Raw genomic sequence first — 16279 nt, 5'->3', positions numbered from 1 at the left:
ATGGTTTTTTTTGGAAAAAAAAGTTTGTTTCCAGTTTTTGGAGAAAAAAATAATTTGTTTTTGATTCTGAGAAAATAAGTTACAACATGTCGCAACTCACAATTTAGTAAAAATAATTTGTCAATATCTTTCACGGTTGTTGAAAATAAGAGAAAATAAGCTAAAATCAAATATTATAATATGACCTTGAATCTTTGACCTTGACCTTATTTTCACTTGTTTCATGTTTCACCCTCAGCTGCCACTGTATGTAATGCTAAAATTGAAAGAAAAAAAATGTTTTTTAATAACATGATTGAATTGTTTAGAAATAAAATCAGTTACGGATATCAATATTTCAAGTACGTTACGTATATCATTAAAAATGTATTTACTTCAGTTACCCATATCATCACGATATTTTAGATATGCCGGGCTGTTTTCTCCATTTAGCGGCTAAATTATGAATAAAACACTTAGAATTTCAGTCGCGAAATGTCGGACAAATGTAAAACAATTCAAACTAACGGCCTGATGTATTTTCAAAATAATAAGCGAATTTGAAAATCAAATATGTTATACAGCAACAAACGACAACCACTGCCGAATTACAGTTAAACTAACGGCTGATACATATATGTACAAAACAATAAGCGAATTTGAAAAACAAGTATGATATATACAGCAACAAACGACAACCACGGACGAATTTATACAGCTAGGCTCTTGACTTGGGACATATCCGTTTCAAGTCTATATTGTTGGTAACTTAAACATTTAAAATTATCCAATGAAATCATTTGCAATCGCCAATCTTCGGGTGAATCCGTTACTGTTTTTCTACTATATGAAGGTACGGAATCTTCCGAGTTGTGACGAATAGGAATTGATTGATGTTTACTTTGGAATGAAACATTTTACCTCCAGATGACCTGAAATGACTAAACGTAATCATTGCCTCAAGCCTTATACTACATGTTCATATGCCAAAAAAAATATAATATTTACATGATTTGAAATCTAACTTATAATGACTATTTTGCATTTAATATATATATATTTTTCTATTCTGACCCAATTCTATGTTATGAATAAATGGAACAACTTGCACTTCCTCAAAAAGCTGATGCGCATTGCATACCGGGAAATTTTTGAATGTTTACCAGGATTAGTAAAAATTTTACTTTCATTTTCAACTTTTAAAAACACACTTACTTAAATAGATATAACTTTTAATAAAAAGAATGGCATGTAATTCAAAGTCGAAGCATATTCTTGAAGGCTGTCCGTTGACATTCTTCAGATGTACGACTGTCTTGATCAATTTCATGGTCATTTTTATAAATTTCCTGTTACAAAACTTTGAATTTTTCGAAAAAAAATAAGGATTTTCTTATCACAGGAATAGATTACATTAACCGTATTTTGCACAACTTTTTGGAATTTTAGTTCCTCAAAACTCTTTAACTTTGTACTTGTTTGGCTTTATAGATATAGGAAGATGTGGTGTGAGTGCCAATGAGACAACTCTCCATACAAATAACAATTTAAAAAGTAAACCATTATAGGTTAAAGTACGGCCTTCAACACCGAGCCTATAACTATTTTGACTCGTCTGAGCGTCACTGATGAGTTTTATTTCTAGACGGAACGCGCGTCTGACGTATAGAATTACAATCCTGGTACCTTTGATAACAATCGGATTTGTAGTCACGGTTGTATGGAATCTGTAGCTGACGTACATAATATACCCCACATCTAATAATCAAATTACCCGGATTGGTGGTCACGTGATAGCATGCTCGTCTGAAGGGATTGCTGTCTAAAGAATTTAACATTGGTATCTGCTGCTTTTTCAGTAAGCATGCGACTTTTATGATAGGATCAAAGAATGACTTGTAATTCTGCAATCATAATATTGTGTCCGGGTGGATCGACATGTCTTTATACATTCGGCACTCCTCGGTAGAATCCGTTACTCTCCTTCTAAGTTTGGGTACGGAATTGGCCGAGTTGAGACGAATGGTCTTTATACATTCGGCAATACTCGGTAGAATCCACTTTTCTGCTTCTATGATTCAGGTACGGAATTGGCCGAGTTGTGACGAATGATTCCGTTTATACATTCGGCAATCCTCGGTAGAATCCGCTACTCTCCATCTATGATTAGGGTACGGAATCGGCCGAGTTGAGACGAATGGTCTTTATGAGGACTGTTACCACCTTAACAAATTCTGCCCTCTTGTCGGGCTAGTACAAAGCAGGGTCCATGCTCAAATCATACCAACAAGTGATCATATGGATGAAACAATTCAGGGTCGAGAGAGGGGGGCTTCATTGTCATATCCTTTAATTTTTTATCCCATTTTTCAGTCTTAATTCTTATCACTTTTACCAAATTTTCTCTATTCTGTATATTTTAGTACCTAATTTTTCTGTCTTCTTTAATTTGTTTGCCATTTATTCTCTTTTCTGTTAACCTCCATCCACGCCCTCATAAGTGATTTAAATTTTCATTGCATTGACTCATTTTTCTTTTTCTTATTTGTGTAGAACTTTTAAATATAATGATTTTATTGTTGGTTGCTTAACGTCCAGTGGCAAGAATTCCATGCAGGAATTTCTATTTGAAAATCATTCGCAAGACGCAGTAGCGGATCCAAGGAGGGGGGCTGACTGATCTCAAAGAGGGGGGGGGGGGCTCCCGTCATGCTTCAGTGATTCCTTATATAATCAACCAAATTTCCTCAGCAAAAGGTCGGGAGGCAGGTCCCCCCCGGATCCGCCTAAGGCAAGGTATAGGTCAATGTACGAGACACGAACCAACAACACAATATGCGAAATCAAACAATCAATACAACATTGTCATTTTTCTTGATAAACAACGAGGCCCCTCATGGGGCCGTCCAAGTAATCACATAATCACAATTTTTTTTCTCTCAATAAAATCACATAATCCTCCCTTTTTTAAAACAAGATAATCAAATAATCAACAATACAGTCCTAAATTATCAAATAATCAAAAAGACAGTCCTAGATTGTTAATTAATTTAAAAAAAAAATACAGTACTAGATTATTAAATAATTAAAAAAAAAAATACAGTAGTAGATTATCAAATAATCAAATAATCATGAAATATTTTATCTGGTAACCAAATAATCACTATAACAGCGACCAAATAATCACATAATAAAAAAAAAACATGAGAAGGCTGAAGCGGCGCAGAAACACCGTGCCAGATAATAATAAAACGGACAAGGAAAGACAAAAAAACATTTTTGGTAGTTTCTTTCTCAGAACCATTCATTTTTATTTATTTATAATTATAACACGATGAACCTTGTAATTTACTGCCCGGGGGTATAAAACTACACGGAATGTACCTTACTCATAAAAATAGTCCCTAAAATAATATGAAAAAATATTTCAAAAACATAATTATATAATCTTTCATACAAATTCTATTATATAATTATATGAATATGAATGATTAATTTAATCAGCTGGATATGCTAACTGTTCTTGTTTGGGTCACTTTATAAGCAAGTGGTCAGTTTATCAAAACATAACCCGACTTCCTTAATATATTCACAGAGACACTTGTATAACTATTAGAAGTGATTGCTACATGTACTAGTATATATCATAAAAGCAGGATAAATTTAATTTGGAAATATTTTTTTCCGACTCTAAATGACTTGTTTCTAATTTGTTACCGAATTTGATCGTTTTTTTACAATATGGATTTACCAAGTTGCTTGAAGACTTTGATGATATTCCATAAAGTTTTTATTATCTTTTTCTTTGTCGGTTCAACAGGTAAGCATTATTTTCAAGTTATTGTCGAAATTTCGACATTTTGCCGCGAAAGCGAGACATAGCGATCCTACATTCCGTCGTCAGCGTCGGCGTCGTCAGTATTCATGCAGTTTCAGTCTGAGGTTACATTTTATTTTGGACATCAATAACTTTGAACCTTGAACAGACGTTGTACTTGATACATTTACTAAAATTTACAGTATCCAGAGATTAATATTTATTTTCTATTATTTTAGCGTTATAACTTTATGACTGGTGAATATACACAGTTTTTTTGCAGTTAAAATTTATTAAGAAATTAAGAAACAGTTTAAGATTTAAAAAAATTCAGACATCATATACACTTTGTCAAATCTTCATGGAATTTTATAAAACTTGGACAAACGCTTTACAGTATTTTTTTTGATAAACGGACTTATCATGAATTCAATTCCTCTCCGTAATGTAGTAATCGTAAATCAGCGGAATAAAACGACTGAATTATTCGGTTCGCTGAGGAAGACAGTTATTATGTGCAAGTGTTGATAAAAAAGATTGAACCTTAACTGGCAGAGTTTTTCATACACATTTTAACTCTACATCTTTTTTCTAAGACGAGCTGGACATTAAATGACAATTGTAATTGTATATCTGCTATTTTAACGAATAAAGGAAAATTTGCTATATACTTAAATGAGACAGCTTCCCAACAACGTAACACATCAATACATACAGACTGAGTCATCAACAACAGACCAACAGTCTTTACGATATTTCAAGCCTTACCCCAAACCTTTAAATTGAGTATTCATAAATTGTGAATAGAGATTTTTCAGGGACCATCCTTTTTCAATTTATCGAATTTACCATCGAAATACAAAAATTAAATAGAACGAAAAACATGAAAAATCGTCAGTTTATCAAAGTCAACCCTTGTTGGTTGACCAATCTCTATGATATCATTTACCAGTTAATTTACAAAGTTACTTTTGAATGTTGAATTATTCAGAGAAGCATGATCAAATGAATCTGCAGAAAAAAACGTTTCTCAAAAAGCATAGATTACGTTAACATTCATGAAAATGTACTTCGGTCAACACTTTTCAGTACACCCCAATAAATTTACAAAAAGAAGCATTCATATTTTAAAATGAAATAATTAGTAGCAAAAATTATCTTTCATTTTAGGCTCCACGAGTGAGAATAGAAAGCCACGACTGGTTCATATAAGCATTGGAAATGAAGAAACATCCTCGATGATTATAATGTGGTCCACTGTCTCTCGAACCGGATGTAGAGTTTTCTATGATATAAGCGACAAATTACAGTTCAGTATCGAAGGGAATGTATCAAAGTTGTTGGAGGACAATTGGAATGCACGTTCTTATATACACAGAGCAGAACTTACGGTATGATATCAAATTCTGATTGAAATCAATAAAAAAAGAAAAGCAACACGTGAACCTGAGTCTGTTGAAAGGTCACCAAAATCATTTTGATTAGTAATGTTTCGGCGTGCAATTAATATTCTAGCTATGCATGCACTTGTGTTTTGGTGCAAGAAATGGTAAATGGAAAGCATGTCCTCACGTGTTTTGACTCCGGATTTCACACAAAAAATGAAAGTTGATGAGCATGCATTCCGGATGAAACGCTCTAAAATTTGAGGAACGAGGTCTTTTTAAACATGACCTTTAAAGAAAATGTTATTGCATACATAGGTCGACCGATACATGTAAGTATATAACAGTAAATGTTTTTTTTGTATTATTTATCATACTTCCGAATGAAACAGACATGAATTGTTGCTCCGCGGGAGACCCGATTGATCTTGAGCCATGTTTCTATATTGAAAAGGAATGGAAACGGGTCTCGAGAACATTTGGGACTCCCTTGCAAGTCTATTTTCTGATATATGCATCGGTCATCCAAATTCACTGAATCATCTTCCTTAAGAAGATATTAAGGAAAACAAAAAAAAAGTTAAGTAGAAACTAGTCTTCTGAAGGACGCCTCCGGGTGCGGGAGTTTATCGCTACATTGAAGACCCATTGATGGCCTTCGACTGTTGTCTGGTCTATGGTCGGGTTGTTGTCGCTTTGACACATTCCCCATTTCCTTTCGCAATTTTATTCTGTGTAAAAAGAAATTCCTTAGATAGCATTTTGATGTCTTTTCGTCCTATGTTTGCAATAAACGTGAAATAAGAAGTCATACTAAGATATACTTCGTTCGTCAAATTTCCGAGCGTTTCATCCGGATTACTAGGAATCAAGTGTTTTATTTCTTTTTCTTAAGGCTCAATGACCTATGGTTGCTTAAAATCATGTGGTTGTTTCACTGACAATCAAATGACGATTTCTGTTATATTCTATGTAAAAGTGAATTCTTTTCAGTAAGTCCAGTTTAATTTTCTCAAAACAATAACACATGAGGAATCTTTCCAATGTACAGTTTTTTTATAACTTATTTTCAGAATCTTGAAGCAAATCAAACATACTTCTACCAAGTGTCTTGTGAGTATGGAGATGAAGTTTTCAAAAGTGACATTTTTATGTTCAAGACACTGTCTAACGACAAGGTATGATTTTTCTCTTATAATTGAATTTAGAATGCTCTTCAACTTCGTACTTTATTTGGCATTTTGAGCATTTTCGAGCGTCACTGATGAGTCTTTGGTAGACAAAACGCGCTTCTGACGTATATGCTAAATTTGGTCCTGGTATCTATGCTGAGTTTATTTATATAGTTTTTTCTTTGTGAAAATATTACATAGGACTAAGCAATAAAATGATGGTTGACACTCAAGGAGTTGGAAACTCCTCATGCGGAGCATTCTTTGTCACCCTTTGAATTTTGCGGGATTTGTGTTACTCAATTTACCGTGTATGTTCTTATATTCCAATACAAGAGGGTCTGGCAGGGGTCCTTCATTCACGTTTTCTTTAATATTTTAGGCCATTTTCTCAATTCTTTAAAAGTTTTGCCCAATAGTCTTCATATTTTAACTCCTCATCTGTATCCTTTAAAAAAATCGATTATTCTTAAATGAATTAAATATGGAATGAGATAAAAAGAACACTTTTGATCAATAAGTATTTTGTTAGATTGTAAAATTTGTAAAATGTATAATTATATATTTTATTATCAAATCTTCATGATGTGAGTCCTTAATCTGAGCGTTGTTAGAAATTGAAACCCCAAATAGTCATGGGAATTTAAGACTGAAAAATATAACCGTATCAATGACAGAAAATGTGTGGCATGATGAAAGAAGACAGCAACTAACGGAATAGAACCAAATTCAATAGTCCAAAAAACATCTAGGGGTGAACCTAATAACTTCAACAAAAGAAAGACCATTTCATATCACCCTTAAGCATTTTTTCGACCATGCTATCATTCTTTATTGTGAATCTCATTGAGATCTAGAAGCGTAACGCGGGATTACCGATTTTTTTGTAAGCGTGACACGTGAAAGTCATATTATTGTGTCGTGAAAACGGGAATTGAGGCATTGCGGGACCAGGGAAATGCCCCCAAAAAATGAGAATTGCTTACTTACATAGTGTAACCGTAAGCGGGATCCGGGATCGGAACCTCCCAATGAGACCACTTTTATTTTTTGATTACATTCCAGAATAAGCTGTGAAATTAAAATACATGTCATTGCTTTTCCAGGAACAAACGGTAAAACTATTGGTGTATGGAGATATGGGATCGAAGTCAGGAAAGTTAACACTCTCAGCCTTACAGGATGAACTTTCAACGGGGCAATACCAGGCAATATTCCATAATGGAGACTTTGGTTATGATCTTGACTCAAATGGAGGTTCTGTAAGTATGATACGTCGGATATACACATGAACCGGATGACATTTTAAAATATTGTTTTTGTAAGATTATATAGAATCTTTGCATTATATATTCACTAACCCAGAAATTCGGTCAGAATATAAAGAGAGACCCGTTGTTTAAGTTTTGATTGGTCCAGCCGTCGTTTACAAGTTACACTATAGTTGTTTATGTTCTGATTGGTTCAGACGTAATAAACGATAATTTAAAGAGTGCACATGGTAATTCTGTTTGTGCCTTTCCCAAGTCAGGAGCCTGCAAAATAGTGTATTTCGTTTAACTGTTGCCGCGTATCACATTCGAGTAAAGTTTTTTGTTTCAAGTTGTACCAGAATTAGGTCCAAGATTTTATCATTTGAATTATATCACATTTTGACCTTGCTATGCTGTATTTGGTTCTACTCAGTGTTGAAGGATGTACCTCATACTATAAAGATCTTTTATAGCTGACTATACGGTATTGTTTTCTCATTGTTGAAGGCTAGACGATAACTAATCACTACTCATGTCTGCGCCATTTGGTCTCCAGCCGAAGATGTCTAATTGGCAATCAGTTCGCACCTCCTTACTTTATATTTACAAATGTATGGCGAGTTCCTCCATACACTGACTAGAATGTTTTAGTAATGGTTTTCAGAGTATTGTTTTACAGGCTAAGAGCAAGCCATATAAAACAAAGATATATGGTATGCGACAACTATCCACCAGAGTTCAAATGAGGAAAACATAAGCAATTAAAGATCCAACAATGAGAAAAAAATACGATCAATTTTAGTCGTTTAATGTTTTTTTGGCGAAAATAGCCACTGGCTTTGGAAAGACAGTCACACATAAACAAGGTGCATGAATACTACTGTTTCGATATTTTCCGAAAAGTTCTATAAAAAGTGATATGTCTCAATGATAAATTATGTTTTGTCTTCAAAAAGGTAGGAGATGAGTTTCTCGATATGATTCAACCAATCGCAGCACAGTTTCCATACATGACGTCACCTGGTAACCATGGTACGTGTGTATTAGAACATAGCGATAATAATGCACTTTCAATTGGTCGCTTATTAACTTTCACAATTAAAAAATTATGGTGACAATTTCACTGAATTCACAGGGCACGTTTCATGATAAAGAATTTCGGGGGTGAACGTGTTTGCAGGGGTGACACGCTATTTGAAATGTGGGATATATATAGTTGATACAATGTGGAATAACGCAATAAAAAGGGTTAAAAAGCGGAAAAAGCACGAGGAAAATGTTTTTTTTTATATTTCAATAAAAAGCGCGGTTAAAGAGGGGAGCATCACATGGACATCTTTCAGGACAAATATGATAAACGTATGTTAGAACCAAAACCAAAATAGAATTGTTACAGTTGTTATCTACTATGATATCTGAAGGGTATAACAATCTACATTTTACAATTAAATATCTCATGGAAAATTAGTCCGCTAGTCTTAGAGTAATGACATTACTGATCTTCTAAAACTATACTGCCTGCAAATTTTTGGGACTGACAATATATGAGTGAAAAAGAAGGACGAAAGATACGAGAGGGATAGTCATAGTCATAACTCATAGATTAAAAATAAACTGACAACGCCTCTGTCCCATCCACCAACATGTCTGAATACCAATTCGCCGTTTCAGAATCTAATACATCCCGGGTATTATTTTCTAAAATGAACACCAAAACGTCGCGATTGGTTAATAATGTCATAAACAATGGAAATTAAACAAATGACGTGACGTTGTTTTCATTTTGGGGTACGAACAATGGAATTACCCATGATTCTTTAGATTCTGAAACGGCCAATTGCGTACACATTCATCTTCTTTTCTGATTTGTTGTTTAAGGGCATACGATACAGTTTTGATCCTGTATTTACAAGTTCATGAAAATTTGCATTTAGGCTATTTTTTACCTGATTAAATCAAATATGTAAAAAAAAATATACCTTCATGTGCTACTTTTTGAGTAAAATGAGGTCGAAATTTTGTATATTTGCTCATAATTCAGATTTGTGGCCGTAATTTCTTTTTCGAAAGAAAGACATAACTTTTTTGTTATAAAAGATAAACACAAATTTTTTTTTGTTAAATAATCGGTAATTTCTGTATTTTATAAATATTTAAAAAAAATATGCAATTTTTTAGGCAGAAATAACTCATATTCATCAAATGTTCATGAATTGAGGAAAAAACGTCATTTTTTACTGCATGTTTATCAAAATTAAAAAAATTCCTCTATTTACAGTTTTATAAAATTTGGGTGACATAATCTCCCTGCAAAATGAAACAAAATGCCGTTTTGAAAAATAGGGGTCCATGAACTCGTTTTAAAATTAAATCAGTTTGAATGATAAAAATCAGTCGAAAAATGCATCTTTTCCCCGAGATGTCACAGTTTGACGTCGCGAAAATAACAAATTACGTTAGCAACGTCATTACCTTCCCTGTAACTGTATCGTATGCCCTTAATGTGCTAGGTAGTTAATGTTTTGAAATTTATTTTGTGCTTTATTTATTTTGTATTTGATATGTTATTTTTTAAAGAACTGGCACATGACTTGCACCACTACAGATTACGATTTTCCATGCCCGGAACACCTTGGCCTATGCCGTTTGAGAAACTTTGGTACAGTTTCGATATTGGACTAGTGCATTTTATCAGGTAAGGATGTATTATTGTCTTAGTGATCGCACGTTATGACTGGCTTTTAATTGGTAAAAGCAACACGATACAGCAAAGAAAAATAATTGAAAACAACATATTCTTTTGATCAGCTATTTCGGTATTACCAATGTTATTTCAACTGATCGGACGGAGCTTACGTTTTAATTTGCATAAGGACAGTCTATTTGAAGATGTGTGTGATAAGGATGATTGCCGTTATTAAATGTATTACATAATTTCTTTAGGCTTTTATGCTCTCACACTATAAATGTTCTAGTACGTATTCATTTTATGTTGTTATTAATGCTTATGTATGATAATAAGTCAGTGTGTTATCGTAGTTACGATTACGTGACTTTTAAGCGTGACGAATACCCATTTATTAACTCTTTTTTGGTTGGCGAATACGCTTTTGTTAGTAATCATTTCAAATTAAAAGTAATACTCAGATGGAACATAACTTGTATATATTTATCTCTTTTTCAGTTTTTCATCAGAGGTTTACTTCATTCATAACCAGGATTTTACATGTAAACAATATGATTGGTTGTTAGAAGATCTGACGATAGCCAATCAGAATAGAGAACAGACTCCATGGATTATTGCACTTGGACACCGACCTATGTATTGTACAAACAGTAACCTTGACGACTGTACACCACACTTTTGGGGACAATGGGTTAAAAGAGGGTAATAACCAAAGACATTATTTTTTTCTTGAAATTCATAAGGTTGCAACCTTTTAAATAAGGATTTCGAAATAACTTAGTTTTATTGCTCAAGGCTTACCCATTTAACAAAATGACAAGAGCAATATATTTGCAAAAGTTCAAATTTCTTCCAATAAAAAATATAATACTTAATGTAGAACTACCACGAATTTTCTTCAACGTTTTTCTTAGGTAAAGTTTACCCAAGAAAAACGTTGAAGAAATTTCGTGGTAGTTCTACATTTAAGCATTACAAAAACCGTACAAACACAATCGGACATTTGACAAACAGTTACAGAAGTACAATTGCAATTAATTAAGGAAAATATATTCCATTAAATAATGTATCTTTAATGACGCGCGTGTTCAAAATGTTTAAAATTCCAATGCAATGACTAAAAGAAATCTCCTATCACAGACTCGATAAGTATTTTATTCATTATTATTACATAAATAAATATTCATTCGAGATTAATTCATATCAATGCCTATATATTTTTTTTTTTTTTTTTTTTTTTTTTAATTTTTGTTATTTTCAAGATTTACAACAAATACAACACATCAAACATACATACAGTAATATTAGCGATAAATTTGAATATATATTTATTTATGACAATAAACATTGTTGTAAATTCATTTTTTCTATTTATATGGAAAAAAAGAAGTAAGAAGGTACAGAAGAAAAATATAATTAGAGTTAAATGTTCAAGTACCACTGTGTGGCACTTAAGAATTGTAAAAAAAAATAAAAAATATAAAAAATATCCCGTAAGATTTTCAGTACATAATAAATTGTGCTATTAGATACAATAATATTTTATGTTAGTTTTGACAATACATATAAATTGTAAAAACAAATGACAAATTGAATTATAAAAATAATACTTTAAAAGCATTCCACATGGTATCAAAGTGTTTTTGTCTCTTATTTTTGACTATATATTGCAGGCTTGAAGATTTGTTTTATGCAATGGGAGTTGACCTTGTGATAGAAGCTCACGAACATTCATACGAGCGTTTATGGCCAGTGTATCACTCTGACGTCATTCAACATAGCTATTTACATCCACGTGCTCCTGTTCATATCATTTCCGGTGCTGCTGGAAATTCGGAAGGAGTAGACTTGACGGGATTTTCAAGTATGTAATACTGTGATTTTATTATTATTCGTTAGATTCAACTATTCGAGGATTTCAGGGGAATAGGTAAACCGTGAATTTAAATGTTGAAGGGATTACAAATTATCAATGATAATATATAGACTCCGACACAAACACAAAATCAAGCATCCATAAAATTGCAACCCAAAAAATATAAATTTATGTGTCATTTTGTCTCTGATTGCCACATCTGTTTTTTTTTATATACTGATCACACGAGGTCAAATGTCACACGAATAATATCTACACCAAAGTGAAACAATATGTTAAAAGTTTAAATGATAAGAATAAAAGATGTTTTTCATATTTTTAGGTTCATGGTCTGCATTTAGAGCTGGTGAAAGTAGTAAAAATTCTTACGGAAGACTTTCAGTTGTAAATAAAACACATTTACATTTTGATCAAATTAGTGCTATAACGAAAGATGTTCTGGATCAATTTTGGATCGTGCAAGAAAATCATGGCCCATTTTTACAAAATGTTGATTGTAAAAATGGCACCGTTCTGCCGGAATTCTGTACTTGTCCATTGCCGATCCGGTTTGTTACTTTGCTGATTTTGTTCACGTCGGGGATTGTTATTGTCATAGTTCTATCCATTATGTTTTGTTGTTATTCATGTAGATGCTGTTACTTTTGTCTGAACAATATTCGCACATGCGCACATATATCCGGAAGCTGGATGAATCGCAGACGACAGTACCGACATCAACAATTACAGCAGAATACTGATATCGAGGACAATTTTCTTGTTTATCAACCGACAGAAAGCATCGATTCTTTTGATATGTTCGTGCACTGAAATAATTGAAAGCTAAAGGTCGGATGAGGTCATATTAGCACACGTGACAGCACGTGTTTTGCCTTAATGCTTGAACAGAACAACACAAGAGGGGAATGGAATATACCAATGACATGAATGACAAGTGGATTCTTCTAACAGGATGTTATCTTTGGGACGCTCTAATGTGTGTTATTTATGCTTGAATGTTATACCTGAAAAGTGTGGCTTGATGTTTCATTACAGAAAGATAATATCATTGTGCATCATTGATATTCAGTGTTTGTCATAGTCATGAAACATTTTGGTGCATACAATGTAGGTGTCTCAATGTTGTACATTATTTATTATACTCGTATTTTAGTGTATTGTAATTCATTTCGGAAACGCGAAATACATATAACGGTCAACGAATGTACCATTTCCAAACATATTGAAACATGTTTCAAACGCTCATGATTGTCATAGCAGTGCCAAAATATCTTGATCATGGCGTTTAAACCAATTTTGATAATAACGAAAAAATGTATATCACTACAGTTAAGTATTTTTAGATGATGAATAAAACATTGGAGAAATCAGTGATGAATGTTTTAAGGCTGTGAGATCGTTGATACAAACTAGAATTTAAATCCTAGATAGGTCTATCAATGATCATGCTACGTCTATTTTTAAAGGACCAAAATGTTGAAAAAAACACTTGTCCTACCATCATGACAAATATATATTTCTGATCCCGCAGATGACACCCCAATCGTTTCTGTGTAAAAAGCCATTTACATAAACTGCCTGATTATTAAATTATTGACAATTCACTTGGAAACTCAACATAAACTGCAAGGAAACTTCATAAAGAGGAAATTCTGAACAATCATACTAGGCCTGTTCTATGTTTCTTTGGAATTTCAACCAAAGATGAAGACATGGATCTTCCATGACTGTATTTCATACCTAAACTAAAAACAATGTCATTAAAACAACGGTATATTGCTATGTCTTCTAAGTGCTCCAGTAAACCTCATTCTAAATTATTAAGTTAAACATAAATTTTATCAGTAATCGAGCTAGCGTGAAACTGCCTTTGTTTTTAGATGGCGTGAATCAGATGTGGATACTAGAAAAATCAAAAGGTACTTAGATTACATACAATCTAGCAGTTGTATTAATAGTTATTAAAGGTACCAGGATTATAATTTAGTACGCCAGACGCGCGTTTCGTCTTCATAAGAATCATCAGTGACGCTCATATCAAAATATTTATAAAGCCAAAGAAGTACAAAGTTGAAGAGAATTGAGGATCCAAAAGTTCAAAAAAGTTGTGCCAACTATGGCTAAGGTAAAATATGCCTGGTATAAGAAAATCCTTATTTTTTCGAAAAAATCAAAAGTTTTGGAGACTGGAAATTTATAAAAGTGACCTCATTATAAACATTTTACTTTTCTGCACATGACAGAAGTATTCCCCATTCCAAACTAATACATATTTGAAAAACAAGTCTCTTGTCTTATTGAGGGATAAATCCTGCTTTGTAAACAAATCCCTCTGATTCAAACAAAATCATTCTCTGAAACTGATGTTATCAAGATTATTGATTTCATGATTCTTCAATTTATTTAGTATTTTTAAAGGACGTGTTTTTCAACAATTAAGCTATCGCATTCACATAAAAACCAACCGTGCTCCTCTTCTAACCCATTTTTTTCATTTGTACTCATGAGGCTGCTTCAAACAAGAAACTTTTCAGAAGAAAGAAAAGCAGTTAGCGTTATCCTTTAGCTTTATTAAAGATGATGTTCTCTCACTAAATAGTTAAAAATTTGATGACTACCTGTATTTTGAACGAATCTATCCCACCGAACTAGAGATAAAGGGTACAACAGATACAGTTAAGTCTGCCCCATAAGTCTTGACCTACATTTTATAATTGACAATGAGGGTCGATTAAAAACAAAACTTAACGACAACAGAGATGATTGCAGCTTCCCAATTTTGAACTTTCCATTCCTATGTAGCAACATTCAAGTAGAGCCTATGTACCGATAATACATATCCCCCAATTGATACGATAACTTGTATTTTTTTTATCATGGTTTCCTTGATAGAGTATTGCTGCTAACAAGGAAGTCATATCAAACCAAGAGTTCCAAATGGTGAAGCTGAAATCATCCCTCTGAAAATTTTATGGACGCCATCACATGTTGGTTGACCGTTATGGAATATCCGTTTCACAAACTATAGCGACTATGTTCTTTTATATCACAACAACAATCTCGATCACTTTTCACGAATGTGACTTACTGTTTAAGAGTTATAATATAATTACCGGGTTTGTACCAACAGGTGCCACATGCGAAGCAGGATCTGTTTACCTTCAGGAGCACCTGAAATCACCCCCAGTTTTTGTTGAGTTTTCTGTTGTTTGATTAGGCTTTATTTTCTAGGTTGTGTTTTGTGTACTATTGTTTGATTCTATTTAAACCTTGAAGTTCCATCATTACCGAACTATAGAAAGAAAAAAACACGACAGGTGCCGTATACGATACAGGAAATGCTTACCCTTCCGGAGCACATGATTTCACTCCCAGTTTTTAGTGGAGGGCGTGTTGTTTCTTATTTATTATTTATAACTGTTGATGTAAATGTCCCTTGATTTTGTGAGTCTTCTTTACTCCTTAGTTTTGAATGGTATTGTCTTTTAGCCACGGCGTTGTAAGTTTAATTTCGATTTATGAGTTTGAATGTCCCTCTGGTATCTTTTCTCCTCTTTTTTTCGTATGAAACACAATTGAAATGTATCTATATAAATGTTGAAACAACTTGGTGGCACTAAGTTATGATATACCAGCAAACACTAACTGCAATAGTGAGGGATGTAAAACGCAAAACCTTATCACCAGCCTGCTTGATTTAAACTATTTACTATCTTACGAACACGATCACCTAAACAAACCGTCCATAGAGCCTTCAAGCACCATTCTTCCCCCAGTGGATCCGACTATGAAGTCGGACCAGTAGATATTTTAGTCTACTGGTTCTGCTGTTCGGTATACAAAAACAAGTTTTAATAAAATCGACCCTTGGATGCTATTTTGAGGAAAAAAAACATTGAAGTAGATTGGTACAATATATCGGTCTTCCTACTCTCACTGTCACAGATGACAACAGGCATGTTCTTATGCATGGCCGTTATTCAAGTCTCCTTTTCTTTTCTTTGATATAAGAGGGCTTCGAATCAAAACTAGGTTTTGCTATTCAAAAGATGCCAAAATAAATTAAGATGGGAAGAAAGTTTTGAGAAGCTCCCTTCATAATAAACCTGAA

The 16279-nt window shown here is 33.2% G+C and overlaps 1 protein-coding gene across 1 annotated transcript; it reads left to right on the top strand.

Annotated features, from left to right (window-relative positions):
* Positions 1 to 3720: 3720 nt before the first annotated feature.
* LOC134694074 (acid phosphatase type 7-like) lies at positions 3721 to 13513 on the top strand. Its single transcript, XM_063555068.1, has 9 exons — positions 3721 to 3799; positions 4967 to 5187; positions 6255 to 6359; positions 7460 to 7615; positions 8563 to 8638; positions 10184 to 10301; positions 10791 to 10994; positions 11966 to 12156; positions 12491 to 13513. Exons 1-9 carry the CDS (start codon positions 3721 to 3723, stop codon positions 12976 to 12978), a joined length of 1638 nt encoding a protein of 545 aa, XP_063411138.1. The 3' UTR covers positions 12979 to 13513.
* The last annotated feature ends 2766 nt before the right edge of the window (positions 13514 to 16279 follow it).

Source organism: Mytilus trossulus, chromosome 13 (genome assembly GCF_036588685.1).
Source record: "Mytilus trossulus isolate FHL-02 chromosome 13, PNRI_Mtr1.1.1.hap1, whole genome shotgun sequence".
NCBI classification, from domain to species: domain Eukaryota; kingdom Metazoa; phylum Mollusca; class Bivalvia; order Mytilida; family Mytilidae; genus Mytilus; species Mytilus trossulus.
Note: the sequence above shows the minus strand (reverse complement) of the source record. Positions and strands in the feature narration are given on the sequence as shown.

What these genes read in the sequence shown, in the direction of transcription:
- LOC134694074 (XM_063555068.1), top strand. Translation starts at nt 3,721, where the DNA reads ATGGATTTACCAAGTTGCTTGAAGACTTTGATGATATTCCATAAAGTT. An exon ending in TTGACTCAAATGGAGGTTCT is followed by an intron (nt 7,616 to 8,562) that starts GTAAGTATGATA and finishes GTCTTCAAAAAG; the next exon opens with GTAGGAGATGAGTTTCTCGA. An exon ending in GACGTCACCTGGTAACCATG is followed by an intron (nt 8,639 to 10,183) that starts GTACGTGTGTAT and finishes TATTTTTTAAAG; the next exon opens with AACTGGCACATGACTTGCAC.